This window comes from Lissotriton helveticus, chromosome 2_1 (genome assembly GCF_964261635.1).
Source record: "Lissotriton helveticus chromosome 2_1, aLisHel1.1, whole genome shotgun sequence".
NCBI lineage: Eukaryota > Metazoa > Chordata > Amphibia > Caudata > Salamandridae > Lissotriton > Lissotriton helveticus.
In genome coordinates, this window is record NC_136059.1 from 857,533,603 (window position 1) to 857,554,716 (window position 21,114).

General features: G+C 43.6%; 1 protein-coding gene across 4 annotated transcripts in view; it reads right to left on the reverse strand.

Annotated features, from left to right (window-relative positions):
- The window catches only part of ZNF608 (zinc finger protein 608), a 112,778-nt gene extending 93,470 nt beyond the window's left edge, over positions 1-19,308 (reverse strand). For all 4 annotated transcript variants that reach the window (XM_078675584.1, XM_078675587.1, XM_078675588.1 and 1 more), the window contains exons 1-2: positions 18,219-19,308; positions 16,722-17,638 (exon numbers count right to left, since the gene is read on the reverse strand). In XM_078675584.1, the coding sequence (XP_078531710.1) occupies positions 16,722-17,411 (690 nt within the window). In that variant the 5' untranslated portion in view covers positions 17,412-17,638; positions 18,219-19,308. The remainder of the gene's footprint in view (positions 1-16,721; positions 17,639-18,218) is intronic.
- Between the last annotated feature and the right edge of the window lie 1,806 nt (positions 19,309-21,114).

Here is a 21,114-nt window from a genome sequence, read left to right on the forward strand (position 1 = left end):
ATCTCAATCCTTTAAAATAAACATTTCTATTTTTTATTTGTGAACGTGAAACTTCTACTGGGATGATGTTGCTGATGTATTCAGTCATACCGTTTAGATAGGTCACATTGCATGACGGGGCATTGCTTCTGCTGATGCTACCCAGAGAGGCGCAGTGAACATACAAAAGAGAGAACTGAATAGTTTGAAGTTTTATTAACTGTACAATTAATTAAAATCTTTACAGTAAAAGGTAAAAGTACATAGAACAATGAATTGTAAACTTCTTTACTTATGAAAGTGTATAGTCCAGTACTGATTAAGAACAGTTTAAAAGAGATGCAATAAAAATATCATGCTGCCCCTTGCTAGGGCCCATTGAACTGGGCTTTTCCCGGCCTTATATGCCTGGAGTTAGTTTTTGCCGCGGGTGTTTCGTTCTTTGGGGGACGTGCAAATGGCATGGTCGATGATACTACCTAATGAGATCGCTACAGCTTCGATCAATGGCCTTTGCAGTGAGCTTCCTAAGTATTAGAATGCTCTCATTGTTGGCTTTTAAGGCTAGCCTGATTTGATGAACAAATTTCGCCGATCTTGCTAAAGTCATTATATTGGTGGTTGACAGGCACAAGGCCGATGCTTCCAAACATGTTGTTATGTTCTGAGTGAGGCAAATCGGACGCAACAATCGTCGGCGTTCGTTGTTGAGATGAGGACAGCAGCAGAGAAGATGCAGCCAGGATTCCCTTGTGTAGGTACACAGCCTGCAGATTTTGGAGTCCCCTCTATAAGCCCACGCGGGATTGAAATCTGCTATTCCAAGCATGGTCTGAATACAAACACTACTGTGTGGAGACTTTGCAGATGAATCACACAAGTGTAAACCGGTCGGAAAAACTGCAGGCACAACATGAAGTGTGCATATTTTGCTACTTTCTAAGAACTGGGTCTAAGGAGTGCAGCTGCCTGCTGAATGCCAATCTTCACCCCTTATATTCCGAGGCATGCATTTACCTAACTTTCAGGAGACTGCATGCATCATTATCTTTGTTGCGTGCCAAGATTGGAATTTGCTCCAGGTTAGTGTTGGAGACTACAGCAGAGCTGTATGTGAAACGCCTTCCATGTTGTCATTTTCATGTAGGTCAAATAGATAGCCAAATCCTGGCAATCTACTCATGTTCAGTCTGTATTTGGGGAGCCCTACCAAATGAACATACCAGCCATATGCAACTGTATGAGGATGGCCAATAAAACTGCTGACAGATTGGGTAACACTATTAGGAAATAACGGAATGAAGCAACACAGAACAACTTCCAACGCTTATGCACAAACACACACACTTTCAACGACTGTGTACAGAATTTCAGTTTCTAATTCAAAGTTACATTAAAATTCTTATTACATCCATTACATACATCACCTGTGGCCAAGGAAGTAACTCTGACCAATCTTGCAAGCCAGTTACACACTTTAGAAAACAAAGAACACAATTCCGCAACTGCCTCCAATACTCCGAAATACGCCTAAACTTTGGTTTGCAGGGACACAGAGAAGTTCAAATATTCATCGGAGTGACAAATGTTTTTCTGAAATAGGTGTTGCACATCACAGCTCCAAACATTAAATAATATTACAGAAAATATTTGAATACTGCAAGTTAACGTCTACAACATGCATGTGTTATTGACTGTGTGTCCAACTGCTGAAGATAAACAGTATTAGAAACATCAGCGGATTCAATAAACGGATAACGCCTATTGTACAGACAAGATTACAAAACTGCATCTAAGCCATATGTTTCCGTATATCAAAGAGCGGTTCGAGTGTTGCCTAACTTACAAAGAGCGGTTCGAGTGTTGCCTAACTTACGTCTACAGTATATCCTACTTTAAACACGAGGGGTGTGTGTCTACATTGTTGAACAAACCTTGACCACAGTGCCTTCCCAGATAAAAGCATTTTCAACAAATAAAACAGAAGTGTCCCAATACAGAATTTACATTTTGAAGGAAATTATATTCCTTCTCCGTGTAAATGAAAATGCTTCATGCTCAGTTTGCTTTGTGATGACTCGATCTGTGTTTCAATGGTTTATGAATAATTCAATTGCAAAAGCAATTTAGAAAGATATGGAGCGAAACTGAAACTGCATCACAAGAACAATGATTTTTGTCTTTCTGACAAGTCCCACGATCGTGCAACCAAAGTGCATACAAGGATCTTACAGTAAAAGCAGACTATAACTTTATAAATATGTATAGGAAGTGATCACCCAAAAATGAGTCATATGTGTAGGTTTGAACCTTAACTGGTGTAAAGCACAGGTCTAGCAGTACACCACATTACATAGTGCATCTCAATATACTCCCTGTAATGCATATGCACGCAAGAATGGTTGAAGCAAATGACACACAATCCAGTGAGGTGATAGACTTGTAATAGTGCCAGATGACAGGGTACATTTTTATGTGGTCTTGCTTTTTATTTAGAACCTGAAATACTGTGTTGTCGTTTCAAAGTGCAGCTTGCATTTTAAGTTTATTTGAAGTGGAATTGACGTGACAAGAAAAAAATCATCAAAGTCCTGCAGCTCCGAGATTTCCAACTGCCTCCAGGAGCAGGCCAAAAAATAATATTCAGTTTGAACGGGAACCAAAAGAGAGAGAACAATATCAGAAAGAGAATCTGAATAAGTTATCATCTACATCTAAAAACTATGCACACAGCACATGGGATTTCTCTTAATTTAGTCTGCAGTTTGACTTTGGAAGCAGTGTTTCTCCATAACGCTTCTCCCCCTCTTCCTTCTTGTAATATTCTGAAGACGGAACTGGGTTTTCCTATTGGGTGACTCAGTATGCTCAGACCTATTTAAATATTACTTCCAAAAAGATCCCCATTTTAAATTGATTGTAGGAGAAATTTTAAGGAGGAACTGAAGAAGCCACAAGCTGGCCAGGTGTGCTTATTGAAAAACCACGCCTTACCAGAGATGAGTCACAATAATCAATCTATTCAAGATCATGTGTGCTAGTCTAAAACCAACCTACCCAGAAAAATATCATACACGTTTACAAAATGACTGCAATAGTAGCATTTTTCTTCTAGACTGGCAGGCCATACCAGTAAGTGTGCCAATCGACAATGCCCCCATTTTGTTGTTCAATGCTGCTTGCAGCCAGTCGCAATCCTCCATTGATAAAAATTTGCAATCACTGGGTACACAGCAGGCAAAAGTGTGACATCTACATGAACAAGCAGAGGCAATAGCATCAGAGCTTAAGAGATATAAATCCACCAAGGGGAGGCAGTCAATGCATAGGCTTGCCTGCGTCTCATTCCTGGAAACCCTTTTAGGCATATCTAATTGCATCATGCAACATACATCAACGGAACGAAAGGAGGGCCTGATGTATCGCCGTGTTTTACTGCTGCTGCGTCTATGGGGACTGCGTTGGTATATAAGGGCCTCGGCTCGGATGCCCAAGGGCTGTGTTTCAGAAATCCTACGTAAGCGCTATTATCGGAGCTTTGATGTGTCAGCGCCGGCATCCGCTGGAGTTCTTGGTTACCATAACAATATGTGATGAGATTTTACAATCACAGCCAGCAGCTCGCGTTATGCTTAATGGATTAAGGACTAAATAACCCAAACTCGCAGATGATCAGCATCTCTGGAGATTGTGTGCACCGCGGATGAACTTATTTGAAGGACGAGGGGCCCTACCCCTCCCCCCTCCCCTGCTCCCCTCGGGGACTGCATCATCCGCACGGACAGCTGCTTTTAGGACTAGTACTTCTTGCTGTTTCATCACAAACGAGAGGCATTTGTCAGGGTACGAAGCACACAATGGTAAACAGAGAAAGGAGGCTCGCGTTAATGCATGCTTTCATTTGCAATGTCTTCAACGCTTAGAATTGGAGAAAGAGTCTTCTGCCAAACCCTGCTATCGCGAGCAATGTTGTGGTGCATAATGCGGGCCTCGTTCTGTAAGGTGCTCCCGTTACCAAGCCGCTGACGATTCGTTTCATATACTAAAACGACGGCGCGGCCTGCAGCAGGGAGGAGAAGCCAGCCTTATCCTAGAGAGGCTGTCGAGTGTTTGTTTGTGGAAAGTGTTTGCCAATAACCGAGCCCGTGGAGAGAGAAGACATTGTGCGTTAATGACACAACCAGAGGGGTCGGCTCCCTTCTTTTGTGGGAGATGCAGAGAGCCCCCTCCCTGGAGCTGCGTCATTAACATGTCTGTTTCCTGTCAGCCATTTGCAGATAATGCCTTTTATCTCAGGGCGGCACAAGACCAGTCATTAGCCTCAATAAAGGGCCACAGACAAAGCCTTTCTCAGGGGCTCAGATGCTGCAGCCACAACCCGTATTGACTTGAGGCTGCGAGGGTCTGTGGACAGACACACTGGGAGGTAAAGGCACATGAGCAGATATGTGATGTGCGCCATCAAACAGCCAGAGCCACTTACGGTTGGGTTTAATGCCTCAAGAACCGAAGCAGGAATCATTTTTAAATGCCCTTTTCATTGAACTCTTACCCTGAGCTGCGTGGATCTCTTCATTTACAGGCACAACTGCAAACAAAGCCAGTGGCCACCGGAGATAGGGTTATCTCAAGTATGGGAAGGCAATCACTGTTTACAAGAAGCTGAACTGCAACCCGGAGCGCAGTCAAAAGCAAAATCAGGGAAAAGGCGAAACATGAGGGCGAGGAGTTGGTTTCAACTCAACAGGATGACCAATTGGGCCCACTGTTCCCACGCTAGCCAGGCTCGAGCGAAGCAAGGGTACAGTTATGTGCTGGACGCAACTCGAGTCGCCGAGGTTGTGACTTAATTCTGGCCTCCATCTATACAAACATACGGGTAGATTGTTTTTGAAGCACAAGGGCTCCTGTCTGTGAGACAGGATGACTACAGTCCTATAAATCAGACATCAACCATGTGTTAATCAGAATAAAAGTTATCACAAACTCAACCCATTCTATTTTTTTAATGACAGAGAAGATGCTGCGTTCTACACTGCGTGAAGCAATAAAGTCACAACAGTACATGATGTTAACTCCATGCACAAAGATTCCTCATTCATGGTTGAACCAAGAAGAAAGATAAAGGCATGCTGTGGAAGGCTTCTTAAGGTGATCTCTCTCTCGAAATTCAACTCAGCCTTGAACCACTCTGATGAACTGAAATGTAGAAAACGTTTTTGATGGCAAAAACAATTCAGTAAGTGGGGGAAAGGGATAAGATTGAAGTTGGTGATTATAGCTAGACATGGACAGGCATGCGTTTAAACTTCCATGAAGGAGAACAGTCCACAGGGCAGATGACTTCAGCAGAAGAGTGGAAGTGGATTCGCAGGTTTCTAAAGTTTTTGATTTCTTCTCCTTCAAGAAGTTTAGGTGGAGCGGGCCTTTACTTCCGATCAGTCTTGAGCTTCCTGAGGAGTAAGAGTTTATAGGTTAGATAACACGGTCTTTATCATTTAAGAAATTTTGATAAATTCTGATTTCACGACCAGCGTGAAGAGGCAGTGAAAGGGACAAGTGAAGTGACAGCACGAAATTGTCTGTTTTCTTCCCCTCCAGAACTAGTCAGGGTTCCTCCTGATGCAGAAGATCAGTTTAAATTATAATCTGGAACAAATGCATCATAACATGCTTTTGTAGGCCGAGGTAAACTTATCAGGAGCCCCAGGAGTTCAGTTGCCTCAGTAACTGTCTATCACGGTCTACATAATGTAGAAAAACGTTTTTGATGCCAAAAACAATTCAGTAAGTGGAGGAAAGGGATACGTTCAGTTGCATCAGTAACTGTCTATCACGGTCTACATAGTGTCACACTCTCAGAATCCTAGACATCTTATTTTGCCATTTCAGCAAAGGCTTCATAATACAGTCAAGATACACATTATAAAAAAAATGGCTCAAGCTCCGACATCTCAACTAAATAGTGCTGCATTATACGTATCATGATCTGGATCGAGAAAGATGGCATCAACAAAACAAATGCACCCAACCAACCAACCAACTGCTGCAAATATAAAAAGAAGCGGTTCAACAAGCAGAACTTGTTTAACCTTGTGAAGCCAGTAGACACCACCTCTTATATAAAAGGATTATTCATTAAGCAATTAACATCATTCAAAAATGTGCAAGCGAATGGTTTGTCAAGAACATCTAATTATCTTTTCACTTCTCATAATCGAACAAAAATTGCCTAACTGAACTGATCGTTTGATATTCTATACTGGCCACCCGCTGGAATTCATTAGTGGAAGTGGAAACACACACATTGAGGTCAAAGGGGTCACCTAAAAAAGCTTGGCCTGGGCAAAGTGCTGCAACCTTTGACCCAGCTTGAATAGCAATGTCACACAAGTGTCCTTTAGGAGAGGACATTAAGAACATTAACAATGCTAATCTGTTCTTGTTCAACAGAACAATAGTTATTAACGCTTTAAAATCTCAATGACTCAAGCAGAGCAGGAAAGTGCTCCAGATGAAACTGTGCTGAAAGGGCCTGATAGCCAATAAGGACCGTATTCCACCATGAAATAACTGTGCCTGGGTTTTTTATTCAAACACACTTTTGGGCGATCTGATATAGTTCCCTCTTTTCAGGGATGGAGAGCAAAACTAAATAAAACCAAAGAATTGGAAATAAAATATGCACTAAGATCAGGCTCAACGAAAAAGTTTGAGAAACGCTGAAGTCTATTAGGGTTATAACCAAGTGTTGGTGGAAACATGGTTAAAATCTGTTAGGTTAGAATCACACTTTAATGTTTAGCACCTGCACTTTAATTGATATTCTTTCTAGGGGAAAACGGTTAAAACTGTTAGATTAGAGTTATACCTAAATGTTTAGCATCTGCACTTTAAATGATTTCTATTCTCTGCAATAGGGAGCTGTAAGCACTATGCACTTTATCCGATAACTTTACAGTTTTGAAAAATGTGGATGAGATACGTTCAATTTCAAAGATCTAGCACCTGTACTTTATATGGTATTTACCTTTGATCTTTATTGTTGCAGTTTTCTTTATACATCTTCTATTGACAATGTAATTTAATGTTCTATTTTAACCTTTTTATAATATGTATTCCATTTCGACAATTCTATGGATTTGTAACTTGTATGAATTCTCAATAAAAAAATATTTAAAAAAAACAAAAAACACACTTTTGGGCAAGTATCTACATGCCTGAATACAATACTTTTTCTTATATACAACTTGCTTTTTCTGAATGATGTTCTATGTATTCCCGACACAATTAAAGGTATCTGGAATATAACAATCCTTTAAGTAGCACGTCCTTTACAGGGGGAAAGAAAGTTCAAAGGCAAAGCATAATGTTTTTACAATACTGTTCGTGTGAATGTAAAAATGAGCAAGGTAGTATTTTATTCAGTATGTTTTATGGTGTATTACTAAAATTTCATACCGAAGGTTGTATCTAATAGATATTTCATGGCCTTGATTAAGCCCAAAAATACATTAAAGACCCTTTGAGCCTACTCAATTTGCATACTTCATGAGCAGGTTGCCAATGGATCAGCAAAAAAGGTACAGAAAATGGAATCAGTGCCTGAATTCTGGCCGAATTTATGAGGGGCCAAATGTACTCCCAGAAACACATATTTATTCTGTAGTCAAGGAATGAACTTTGTGTGTCAGACACAAAAAGTGTACACTACACATGCATTTGGACAGCAACACAATTCACAGCAAGACTAGCATACATGTGATGAAAAAATTGTTAAAGTTGCTATTGTTGACAGGTGGCTATAGAGTGCATAGTTTGTTTTCTCTTACGTTTTTGGCCATTCCACAACAATTTAGAAATACTTTCACAACTCTAGAAATGACAATAAGCATTCTCCTTCGAGGAGCAGGGGTTAAAACACTTTTAGAGTAGGAATGGAAAGGGAGATGCTGTAGCAGTGGCGACTCATCCACTAAGGCAGAGGAGCGTCGCCCCACTGCTCAAAATAAAAAATAAAATGATAATAATGTATCGTTATCATCATTTTGTTTTTCCTACTGAAGTCAGTGGCTCTCATAGTGGGGCTGGCCAGATCAAGGGGTGGAGTGGTTTGCACTCCTTAAGTGTGCATTACTGCTTGGCCAGCCCAAGAAGGGCAGGCCAAACAGTCATGCGCACTTAGCATGTTCCCCACCAGACTGCCTTCCGCACCCTGGTGAGGAACATGCAAAACCTCACAGTCCATGTCTGAGTGCCGAACCAAGGCTCTCAGGTTAATCACAACGCTGCATTGCAGCGTTGTGATTGGCTATGGGAAGCCTGCGAATACAGGTGCTTCCTGCTGCTGTCGGAGATAGGAAGAAGGAAGAGAACTGAGGAGAGAGGGCGGCTGGCCAGCCAGCCCAGGTAAGCGTTTTTGTTTTCATTTCCTCCCCCATCCCCACTCCTGTCCGGTAGCAGTTACTACTGTGTTTTAGGGGGAAAGGGTTTCTGTCTGGAGAGAATAACATATTTTCCCATCCTATGGTGGAAATGCTTTCAGGTACAATGGAACTAGTGTAATTTGGACTTTATTTTGTATCCCTGTATACATAGGGACATGTACATGATAATAATTCAGGGTTTGCATAACAGTTGCAGAGTACACCTGTCATTGGGATCTGTAAAAAAAGTATGGCATTTGGTCTAAATGTAGGAGTAACAAGATAAGAGCAAAATTCCTTTTTTTTTTTTACGTATGTTAGTCAAGTGTGGTGATCCTTCAGTTCCTGGATGAGGCAAGGTTCCAGCCAAAAGAAAACTGTCTGGCATGTCAACTGTTGAAAGGAGAATTCAGCCTTGCATTCAAAAGGGGGGGTGTAAGTCCATTAATTGCTCTAAAGACTGGTGCCTTCTACTGAGCTCTATTCACATCATCTCTGAGAGGAGGGTGGCCTTAGTCCCCAACAGCACCTGTGATCTTTTTGCATAGATTTTGGAATGCATGCATCAATTGGTCTATGAGAATGCCATAGAAACAGCCTTGCAAAATCCATGGAAAGGGAATCCGGTTGGAAATCAATGGAACACAAATGGGGGTCTGTCTTTGGTGCTCTTAGTTGGGTTGTTTGCATGCTAACCAGATATGACTGATATTTCGGTTTGCAGCTGTCACAGCACGACCACTTTGTCTCGTTTTCCACTGCACAGATGAAGGCAGCTGAAGGGCCTCAACAGACTGGATGGTCAGTAGACACAGACATTTAAACAGAGGTGTGTGCTATCAGCATAATGCAGGTATTCTTCATCCTGGCTCCTCTGCATGTCAAGTAGGTACTTGAAGATGCTGTGCAGTATTGATAACAAGCTACGGCAATGGGGAACACTACAAAACTAGCAGGAAGTGGACAGAGGGCAGTGTTAAAGGGTCACTAGATAAATATAAGAATCAGAATCAGTTTTAGAGAAATGTGAAGACGTGAAACTTCTAAACAGGGGAATCATGGATCACTTTCCAACAAGTCAATCACTTGAATACTTCACAGACATTTCTTTTGAGAGCAATCCTTGCAAACATAGCAATAGTTACAGATAGCAAGCAAGCCTTATGATAGCAATACTTCCAGGCAAAAATACTTACAGTGACAGAAACCACTAGTCAACACAGTCCAACAACGTGCAGAAACCTTACACAACCACAGCATGTACAATCTATTATCAATAAAGAGAAAAATATACATAAGGGCAAAAAGAAAAATATATGCAGCGTGTGTAACAGCGAGTGTTTTCTTATTAGTTAACATTCAATAACGTTTTCAAATAACAAAAATAGACTTTATAAAGCAGTTATAACGTCGAAAAAACAGATATGTTCATATACACTACTATCACATCAGCATTCATTCTGAAACCACACACACATTCATGAAAGCAGAGTACAAGAGAAATATGTATAGCAGTGGAGTATTACCCATAGAATATTTAATTGTATAATTAATGGATAAAACGGTCAATATTCCATTCTATTGAACAAATCTCTTGTTATGATTAATCTTCCTATGGCTTGCATTCAATTGGTAAATGGTTTTTCGAGGTAATAATTGCTGTAAAAGTCTTTATTTTTGTTAGTACTTTGTTATATTTTATATACAAATTATTGAATGTTAACTTTAAATAAAAAACTTGCTGTTAGACACCCTGCATATATTTTTCTTTCTGCCCTTTTGTATATTTTTTCTCTTTATTGATAGTATATTGTAAATGCTGTGGTTGCCTAAGGTTTCTGCACACTGGTGTTATTTTCCATGCCTTAGTAACCTGAAGGATTAGCAGGGGGTCCAACACAGTCTAAACAATGCCACGACTGTAAGCACAGCAGAGCACCCCTAAAGATGCTACTGTGTGTGTTACGCACACATCTCACAATACAGAAGTATTACACAAGTAAGATCTAAATAAAGTCACCATGTGCTGATGTAACTAGACTGTTTGTTGAACTGATTTACTCTGACATCTTCAGTGTATTCCTGTTTGAAGAACCTCTGACAAATCAATGAGGGTGGTTATTAGAGATGGCTCACATCCCCTGGTGATGCGAGGAAGGAGGAGTACATTCCTTAAGGCCTTCGGAAAGCATTCATATCCTTGTACACCCCTATGATTCTGAGTAGATCAGACTTACAGGGTGTGGTTTAATTTCAACAAGATAAGAGTATATCCCTTGAAATACCAAACAAGCCACTGTTGAAGAGACAAATGGCAGCTAGTAGCTGCCATTAAAACAACAAATGATTCAATGTGATTGTTTTTCTGCAGAGCATAGCTAACTTTGTTGGCACAGACCTTGAGTCGATGAAGAAATCCCAGACCATAACTAACTTTGTTGGCACAGATCTTGACTGGATGAAGAAATCCCAGTAAATTTCAACAATGTCGTGTTAGGTAGGCATGTAGAGTGCACTGCTGCCCAGAAAAGAAAGTCCTGGCGCTAATTCATTAAGGAAAAGTGGAAACGGACACTATAAAAAGGAAAACAGCCAAGTTGTCATTTTTTTCTTTAACCGTCAAAAACCAGTTTCCGGTTGCAAATAGAAAGGCAGCTCATTCCATCAAAAAAGGGCCAGGTAAGAGAAAGCACATCCTATGCCACAATGAAGTCCGCTTTAGCAGATCGAAGGGTTCTTTTGGGAACATATGGCTAGACGGAGGTGAGCAAATGCTTGAGGCCAGTACTATGTAGATATTTGTGTTCCAAATAGAGTTTTTAAGTTGGCTCTTTTTCTGACTGGAAGCCAGGTTAGCACACGGAGAAAATAATCTATACAGACATGATGGGGGAAGTTTAAAATCATTGTGGCAGTCAAGTTCTGAGTTCTTTACAACAGAGCCAATGATTTAAAAGGAATGCCTAACATTTGAAAATAAATGTAGAAAACTACCTTTGCCAAAGGCAGCATATAAATGTTGAATAATGCAGGGCTCACAAATGAGGCGCACAGAACACCTTGATTGAGTGGCGTGCAGTGCTTTAAATGGGCTGTGACTGTCCGGTAAGGAGTACTGGCACTTTTTTATTTTACGAGGGAGAGTACCAGCACTTCTCAAGAGAAATGCTATACTTGTAATTTTTAGAGTACTGGCACTACTCGGAAACAAGTAGGTACTCTGGTACAGAGTACCTGCACTTCTATTTTTCCATTTCAAGCACTGGTGGAGTGGCTGCAGAGTTGTGGGACGGAAAGCATACAGCTTGTGTCCTTTCAGTTAGAACAGACGCCAGCCCCTTAAGGTTAGATTGGCATATGCCAATTCTGAAACGTCTATCAGAATAGAATTAGATATGGTGTTGAATGTCATAGATGGTCTAAAAGAGCCAATGCACCATCATCTTTCTGACACAGTCAGTGGCGGCGATCAGCATGGTTTCGATAATGCAATTAGCCCAGAAACTGGATTGTATAAAATCCAGAAGAGAGTTGGATTCCAGGTAAGTAGTAAATTGTTTTTAATGATTTTCTACACAAATTTAGCAGTTGAGTATAGGAATTGCCCAGTAATTAGAAAGGAGTAGAGAAAAGGATCCTCTGAGGGTTGTTTTTTTTAACAGCAAAATAATTTGGGCATGTTTTCAGCAGTCAGGGATTACTGTGAATCTTAGAGGAGTTAGTTACAGAGAGCAACGCGATGATGAATAAATAGGTCAGGTAAATGCAAGAAGATCCTAGTTGGGCTGTGGTCTGCAGGGAATTCAGATTTGACGGGTAGCAAGGTATCCTCAATTACATGAACAATATTTTCTGCGCTGGGTTAACCTGGAGGAAATGTGTTCTGCAGATATCCTTCTTTCCTTCCAGAATACCATAGAGCTCACTTTTTATCCACCTATTGTTGACAACAATAAGAGCCAGTCAGGGGAGTTCAGCTACATTTAGGTCAAAAGAATACTGTATTTCTGAATGTTAAATCCACAGCTTAAACTGTTCACTGTAAAGTAAAAATCTTCACAATGCATATTTGCACATTAGTTTGTAAATGTGTACAAATGAAGATGGAACATACAAGGTCTCATCAACAAGAATGACAGCAAACAGAATATATTTACTATGGAACCACTGCATGGATTTTTTTGATGATAGGGAATGATTAGAAAAAATGCGCTTTACTATATAATTTAACGCCACCATTCACAAACCACAGCCAAAAGGAAGTAGCAATTCATGGGCTGCAATTGCCCAGCTAGATATTGAAGTGCATGGATATTCCAAAAACATTCCAAATCGCCATGATAATTGTTTAGGAGGCCACTTCTAATGTTCGAACTTTCACAGAAGATCCCTTATCTGAAATCCCATCACATTTATTGAAATAAAAATCTAAAAAAAGACATCCAACTGCACCAAATATAGAAAGAGAATCAATCTAAAGATTGCAATGATGAAGGCTAAAAAAACAAACACCAAAGCGATCAAGGTCTTGGGAATCAAGGACATGTATCCATCTTCCAGAATATGTGAAGAGTGCTGACTGTTTACCATCCCACCGGTGTTTATTTGACAATCAACTTTAAACCTTACAAAGTGATCATCACTGTTCTGATGGGAACTTCAAAAAAACTCACCCTGAATTCTATTAACAATAACTTAATACATGGAGGAAAGTATTCATTGTTACTGCCAATACCAGTAGATTAAGCAGGACTCTGAAACCTTTCCAAAGATAAACTGTTATTGAATAACAGACTATGCAAAGTTTAGGCTCACAAGCCAACACTGGTACATTAATTATATATACACAATGCTGAAAAGATGAAGTGTTCCACAATGAGCGATCAGTGAAGGGAGTTCTGAAACAGAGCATCTAAAATGCGCAACACAAACTTGTATGGTCTGTTGCTGGTCATGAAGTTTAACTACCTATGGGTTACTTTTTCAGCACAAAAATAACACCACTAGTCTGAAGTGGTGGAGGTAGGCCTTCAAATGAACACATGCCTGTAGCTTACTGGCCCTGCTTTATCGCTATTACATTGCTTCCTATCGTAAGCGGCTTCAACAAGAGATATGATTCAAGGGACACAACAACAATAATCAACAGAATATAGCAAAATAAATCATCAACTAAGAGACACAGAGCCCATCTGCCTGCAAAAAAATCTAGTAAATACACAGCACACTGACAGAAACAACTGTAAATACATCATTAATGCTTCATGAATGCTGAGCCTTAAGCAACGCATTGGTGCTTTGCAGCGTTTATTAGATGTTTCATCCTCTCCTTTCAACCCCACAACACATGTAAGTATCAGAGCTGACAATAGGAAATTAATATAGCAGTCACTGTGGAACATGGCAGAAACATGGCATGTGGCATTCTTGGGAGAAAGGACCAGTGGGACCTCCAGAGCTTATATGCTATGGAAACTTCAGACTCGTTTTGTTGGCCAAATACAGGGACTCTATGCCACATGACTGACTCCTGGAATCCAAAAGCAAACATTAGCCTTCAGTACATTCACACAGAGATAATTAAAACTAATTTGGTGAATAGGCTGATGGCACAACTGATGCTAAATAGAAAGAGATAAAAAAAACTGCCACAATGTTCAATACGAATTAATTTACAAGGTAATCATTGAGAATATACTCATTAATGCCAGGTTTCTTATATGTCTGTATACATCCTCTAGGACAAAGAGAAAGCTAAGGTGACACAAACTCCATAATGAAATTATAATCAAACGTGAAGATGCACATGCATAAGCAATTTGCTAATGGCTGGTTAAATTAGAGTGATTTTTAAAAATCTCAGCACATTAAGATGAATAATTATTACAATATATGGTCTATATAATTCTGACCCACATTTTTTGAATACATAATTATAGCTTGCTGTCTGATCACAGGTGATAATCTCCCACTGCACCTTCAGTATCAGCATGGCAACAACGATTTGCACAGGGATATTCACAAAGAATAAACAAAAATAATAACAGGAGTGAAAATATTTCTAATTCTTAAAAATGGCGACTCAATAGTATACCAGACTCTGAAGGGCTCACGTCCTACGTTGGCCAGCATGCCGTGTGATGCCTTTACTACATACAAAACATTTCCAACAGTTACACTTTCAGATAAAAGGAAAGCACATTGTGCAATCAGTAGTGAATATAGACATAGAACGGTGCCCTGTATCTAAACAAACAAAAGGAAAGGAACACCTGTACTAAAAGGCTGGGCACATTGGGCCTGACCCAGTTGCTAATAACTCACTGATTTGATACCTTGTAAATATTGACTTATATGCGTGTCTTCGTTATATAAGCACCAGGAGACAACCGTGCAACATTACAAAAACACATAATGAAACAAAGCAAATAAACGCCAAGCTCCTTCAAGCGCCATTGACAACCTTTATATAGCAAGTGGCGACCCATCCCCCATTTCCCATCAGGTTTTTCTCATTGACTTGTCGGCACCACACCTGTGGTGTACATTCTGCTCAAAACATTCCTGGGCCATGAGAGATTGGAGAACGCGAGACGTTGTAATAAAAACAAAATGCCAAGTGTAAGCCACTCGAGATGCTTGTAGCAAACGCCCTGCTGCTTATGACGTGACCACAAGCAGAGGAGATATCAGCAGTTCTGAAAGGCTACTTCAAAGAGGCTTTATAAAAGTCAGCCCCACCACTGCAGGGCTGTGCTTGGATTCCTGATGTGTGGCCCCGGGAGGAGGGGTGTGACTTCAACCATTATATGCTCAAAGTGCAATATGATTCATAAAACACCGAATAAAAAAATGCGGTTTGTTGACATTGTCAAACCCTGGGCAGAAATGGTGTTTGCAATAGCTTCAGTCTCGGTTTCCCTTTTTCTGCAGGGTAAAGCCCCCCGCCCCCTCCCCGCAGGAGGCCGGCGGTGTAATCTCTGTTGCCATGCCAGCAGCCGAGGAGACAATGACATGCGCTGACCGCCAGCTAAACAGAACTGTTGAATGTGAACATTTGGCTGGGAGATTAAAAGGCTAAGGGGGGCGAAAGGGCAGTGCCTCCCACATTCCGGGCAGCCAATGAATCCCGTCAAATGACTCTGACTCCTTAACCACAGCCTTTGTGCAGAGTGGATTAGGGCAATTTATCCAGATAGTTAAGGGAGGATTAAAGAACTGCAATTTGAAGACTGCTGGCAACACGAGGAAAAAGCCTACTGTACAGAACGCGCAGGGACGAGAGATCCGTGTGATGTCAGGCATTTTACTCCACTCAATAAGACTAAAGTGAACACGAACATGAAGCTAGGAACAAACAGATGTGCTCGCGGGAAACGGTTTTTAAACAGGGTTTTGGAAAACATATGAAATGGATAAGGTTGTTTCAAGGCATTAGGCACAGTGCATTCAATAGTATCAGATTCCAGAAATACTGTCGACACCTGCCAAAATGAGGGAAGACGACGATCAGGCCCTGCACACCTCCAGAGACGTTAGCGTGACATTACAGACATGAGTAAAAATGCAAACAACAAATTCCTTTCATTCAACGCGGACCGATATTTAAATATTATGGTTAGAAGTAAACACCCATTGGAAAGTACAAGTAAAACTAAAAGGTATCCTACAGATGTGCGGATTTTAGCTGAGCACTGCTTCCTCCACAAAACATGACACATTGTCGGGTGGGAAGTCTACTGCCCACTCGAGTTCCATGCAGCCCAGCCATTGTACCTGGCTATGCGGTAAGCATGGCACACGCGAGGTAACAGCCTGGTACAATGACAGCGCTGCCTCATGGAGACTGCACGCTCCTGCCGAGCCGTCTCCTGAACTGCCAGCCCAGCCGAGGCTGCACTTTTTATTTACACGACAGAGCGCGCCCCCTCCTCCTTCCTCCCTCCCCGCAGGGGCGGGCCGCAGCGGGATAAACACCACTCGGTGTCCGGAGGGGCCAAGCAGAGGGGGAGCTGGCACTCCGCCAGCGGCTGCAGAGCGGACAAGCTCTAATTTGGGGGCGGGGTGGAATGTAAACAGAGCAGCCTCTCCCCTGGGTGCTGCTTACTGAGCTAATTCAGGAACTGAAGCGTGTGAAGGGGAGCGCTGGGAGGGATCGGCGGAGGCGCCGGAAAATCCCACCATGTGCGAACAGGCCGGCGAGAGAGTGGCAAGGACTGAGGCTGCCCCAACCCGGCTGGCACCGGCCAGTACAGACACCCCTAGCAGTGAACCCCCGTTTCCACCCACCACCACTTCGCGCTGCCTGCTGCTCACCTTCTCTGTTTTCTGCTTCTTGCTGCGCCCCTGGCTCTCGTCGTCGCCGTCCTCCTCCTTGACCGCGCCGTTGGTCGCCGGCTCGCCGGGGCTCCTGCCCAGCTCCACGGCACAGTGGAAGGGGCTCCCGCCCGGCTTCCCCCCGGCCCCAAAGCCGTAGAGCAGGTGCCCGTTGGCCGGGCCGGCCGCCGCCCCCACGTCCTGCGGCTTGTCCTTGCGAGACGCCCGGCCCGGCTCCTTGTCCCGGCGGCAGCCTCGGCCCCGGCCGGCCCGCTCCTCCTTGGCCGGCTTGGCCGTGCCGTTGACGGCCGGGGCGGCGTGGCCCTCGGGCTGCTGCCTCTTGCCGCTGATCTCGGGGATCCCGTAGAGGGAGACGGAAGGCAGGTGGTTTTTGGCCTCCTTGGCCATTTTAGTTCTCCTGACTTTGGTGGACTTGCCCGCCTCCTTGTGGCCGCCTCCTGGGGGCGCGAACTTCAGGCCGTCGGGCAGGGCGGGGTGCGCGGCCGGCCCGCAGTCCTTGGGGCCCCCGCCGGGGTGGCTCATCTCGAACTTCTGTCGGTCCTTCTCCAGGTCGGCGTCCAAGTCGATGATCAGATTGCCCACGCCGATCTCCCAGTCATCGCCGCTGTCGTAGCTCTCTACCGCGCCCGGGTCCACCGCTTTCCCTAGAGTGGAGGCGCTCACTGACATCCTGAAGACAGCCGAAGAGCTCCCCGGGCAGAGAGCGCGGACATTCGTCAATCGGGGTTGGTTTGCTCACATATCCTTAAAAAAATGGGAAATAAAACACCCGATTGCAAGTGATTCCTCGCCTCTGATCCCAGCTGTGGTGACAGGGCTCCAGGCCGCCCGTCTTTAGCAGAGGCACCCTTTCTTCCTCCTCTCGGGTGACTATCCCAGGGCGAGATCCAGAGTCCCTGGGCGTGAAAAGAAAGTGACAGTATTACTAAAGTGTACAAATTAAACTGTGTGCACTTACACCTGACATTAATAATGACCTTGTTCTGGCATCTGCCTCTCCCGTCCCAGTTAACAAGTCTATAGTCCAATACTGCAAGTGGCGCCCCTCCCCCACACATTCAAATACGTATGTAAATACAAATCTTAGGCAATATTCAAAAACCTAGGAGGTTATACAAATCAAGCATAGTAAATTCCTGGCAGATTAGATGCAAAAAAACACCCCCCTCCCCCATTTTTTTTCGGCTGCGAAATAACAACATTCTTTGCCTAAAAAACGACCCCATATGATGAAACAAACCGAGAAGACTGCATTATTGTGCTATTTCCAAGCTACACTCTGGTACCTTTAGCATAATTTGCCATTAACCTAGATCTCACGGTGCTGTAAAAACAGCAATCTGACACAAAACAGAAAGGATTAAGACATACACTTTAAATTGGAATGCACCGAGTTGGCCTCAGGCACTGCTGGGCTGAGGTCAGTGTGGGTGCCCCTCCTCCCATAGGCTCTTGACTGCCCAGCATAATGCTCACCTTCCTTCTTTTAATCCCACTTTGACATTTTGTGGTGGGTGTCCAGTCACACCTGCACGCCAAGTAGCCCTTGCTCGGCCCTCGCAGCCGCGGCTATGCGCTTCATTTTAGATCGACACAACAGCAGTGATGAAGGAGAAAGCAAGCACATCCCGGTCAGATAGCGATCGCACACTAGCGCTTCCAAGTGCTCTGCTCCTGAGCCCGCATTCCACGCATTTCCCTCTTTGTGCCTCCTTCCCAATGTCACAGCTTGCGACGGGGGCTCCGCGCTCGCAACCAAAGCCCCAGCTCTGTCGATGATCCCAAATGGAGTCCAATAACACAAGCACCAAAGGAAGAAAAAAAATACCACAGGCAGAAAAAAAGAAATAAATGGTTTGTTTTTCGTATCCTCCACGTTTCCCTTTCCGCGCGGAGCTCCAATCACTTTTCTCCACCAGCCGCACTGCTCAGAGCCATCCTAGCCGCGAGACTAAACGTTCCCAGGAAAGAAAACCTACGGGCGTCCGGTTGTAACAAGACAGAATGTGCTAACATCGAGATAAATTAGTGAAAGGGAGAGGGAGACGGATGAGGCGAGGGTGAAAAAAACAGAAAATCCGGACCGGATTCCTCCTGCTGTCGAAACAGGGAAGTGACTTTTTTTTGGTTCTGCTTCCAGCCCTACACCCCTTTCTTCCCAAAACACACCCCTTTTGTGACAGATCTCATGCCTGCTCCCAGAAAGCAGCCATCGCGAAAACACATTTCCTCTCGGGGGCGTTTGTGAAATGAAGTCATCTTCAAAAGTTATTCATGCTGTTACTGGCTGCCCCCTCGAACCCTCTTGTCTCGTTTTGTATTTCGCAAAATGAGCATTTGTCTCCGATGAAAAACAACCAAGCACCAGGCAGAGACACCCTTGCCCTAATGCGGTTTTTACACCGCACAGTCGAGCACCAGCGACGTGCCAAACGTGTACGCGGCTGCTTCGTGTTCGCTTTATTTAACCTTCCTTGACGGTCTCCCCAAGTTTATTTACGTGTTCGAGCTCTCCCGGACCGCCGCGAAGGACTAGAAAGCTGCAATGTGCTGGAAAGGCTGGGGCAGAGGAAAGAGATGCGAGGGGGATGGGTAGGTTAAGCACCAGCCAACCGTCTAAAAGCAGCTATTTTGTTACACTGCGAGCCTTTCACATCACGTGAGGATCAAAGGCTCAATTGGTTGTCGTGAGAACAAAACAGGGAAAGAAATGGGTGACAAGCGTATCAAGGAAATACCGATCTGCTTAAAAAAAGCACAAGTCCGTGTTTGTTTCCTTTCCAGCTTAGCTTTTGCTGGGCTGCCGAGTGGTGAATGTGAAACATTTCTCAGCGAGCCACCGCAGGGCTGCAGCTGAGCGAGAGCTGAGGAAACGCCAGGGTGGAGCGGAGGCTAATCCATGCTCAAGCAACGCTCCCTGTCTGAAATGAATTTGTGGAATTAAACGTTTTCGTAATAAAATGGCACCGCCTCCCCCCGCTGTACATATGCTGTCAAACTGAAATATATCTTTCTCCGCAAGTGCAAACACATGGTTTGCCAGTCACCACATTGGGGGTTGGGGGACGGCCTCTCTATTCTTCCAAGCCTGGCAGCATGGTGGGCAATACCAGCCCAACAGTCACGGAGCCTCGCTCCAGCGCCCCCCATTTCATGAATGGTAAAATACATTTGAGTTGGAAATCTGCCGTTTTTAGTCAGGATGGCAGTGCCAGTCAGCAGGGATTGGGCAGAGCCAGTTCTTTACCATTTCAGTAGGGTTGACAGAATCTATTAGAAGGCAGGTACTAGGGCTGGATCGATGCTTTCAGATAACAGGTTACCAGGGTTGGGATCAGAATAATCTCACATGCCAACCTGATCAGTGGGGTATCACAGAGCCAGTCTCATTCCAGGTTAATGACTCTGGGGCAGGGCCAATTGCATGCTAGTTCAACAGGGCTAGGGCAGAAGCAGTAAAATGTCATGGGTATGGGTAGAGCCTATTGCACGTCAAACCAGTAGGACTTGTGTAGAGTCAGTCACCTGCCAGGTTAGTGGGGGTGACCAGAGCCACTCCAGTTGCAAGCAGCTGAGGAATAGGAAAAGGGTGTGTGTTGGACCCAGTGGGTTCTGGCTGACTGGGACACATTAAAGCCAGTAGTAATCCCCTGTCCTAGATAGGATGAGTACGATACACATGTCCAATAACCTGTGCTCACTTTGGGTTATCCTTTGGGTCAATGCATAAAGTATTGGCACTATACCACCCTCGCAACTCACTTCATATGCTCCAAAAAGACTCCACACTGTATGTATAAACACTGGTGTTTGTATTACACACACACACATCGAAATCAACACAATATATATTGAAATCAAAACGATCTGTACATTGAATATATACTTCAGTTATATGAAACTGTTAAATGTTCCCATTAGCAGCAGAACGACATAACCACAAATGCCCTATTCAGACATAATCGACAAACACAACATTCCCAATATTCCATACCCCATAATTTCCAATGGTTAACAAATCATAGGTCTTTGACTACGCCTCATGACTCAGCCTCTCAGTCGCTCAACTACACCAGCCAACAAAACACGTTGTCCCTGCTGGCGCCCCTGTTGATTAGACTAGCAGAACCACAGAACACTGAAATAAAGTTACTTAGTTTCGTCCATCTAGATTAGACCTCCAGGCACCCAGCAGCACCTGCACGAGTGTGGGATCACCCCCCCCCCTCTTAGACCAAAAGTGGATACCCAGGCACGCTTCCAAGTCTGGAGAAGTGTTTCCCCCTCAGGCGTAGGTGCGAGCAGCCATAACTCCGACAGCCAGCTGTAGGTGCCCACATGGCACAATGTAACCCCATAACTTGCCGCAACG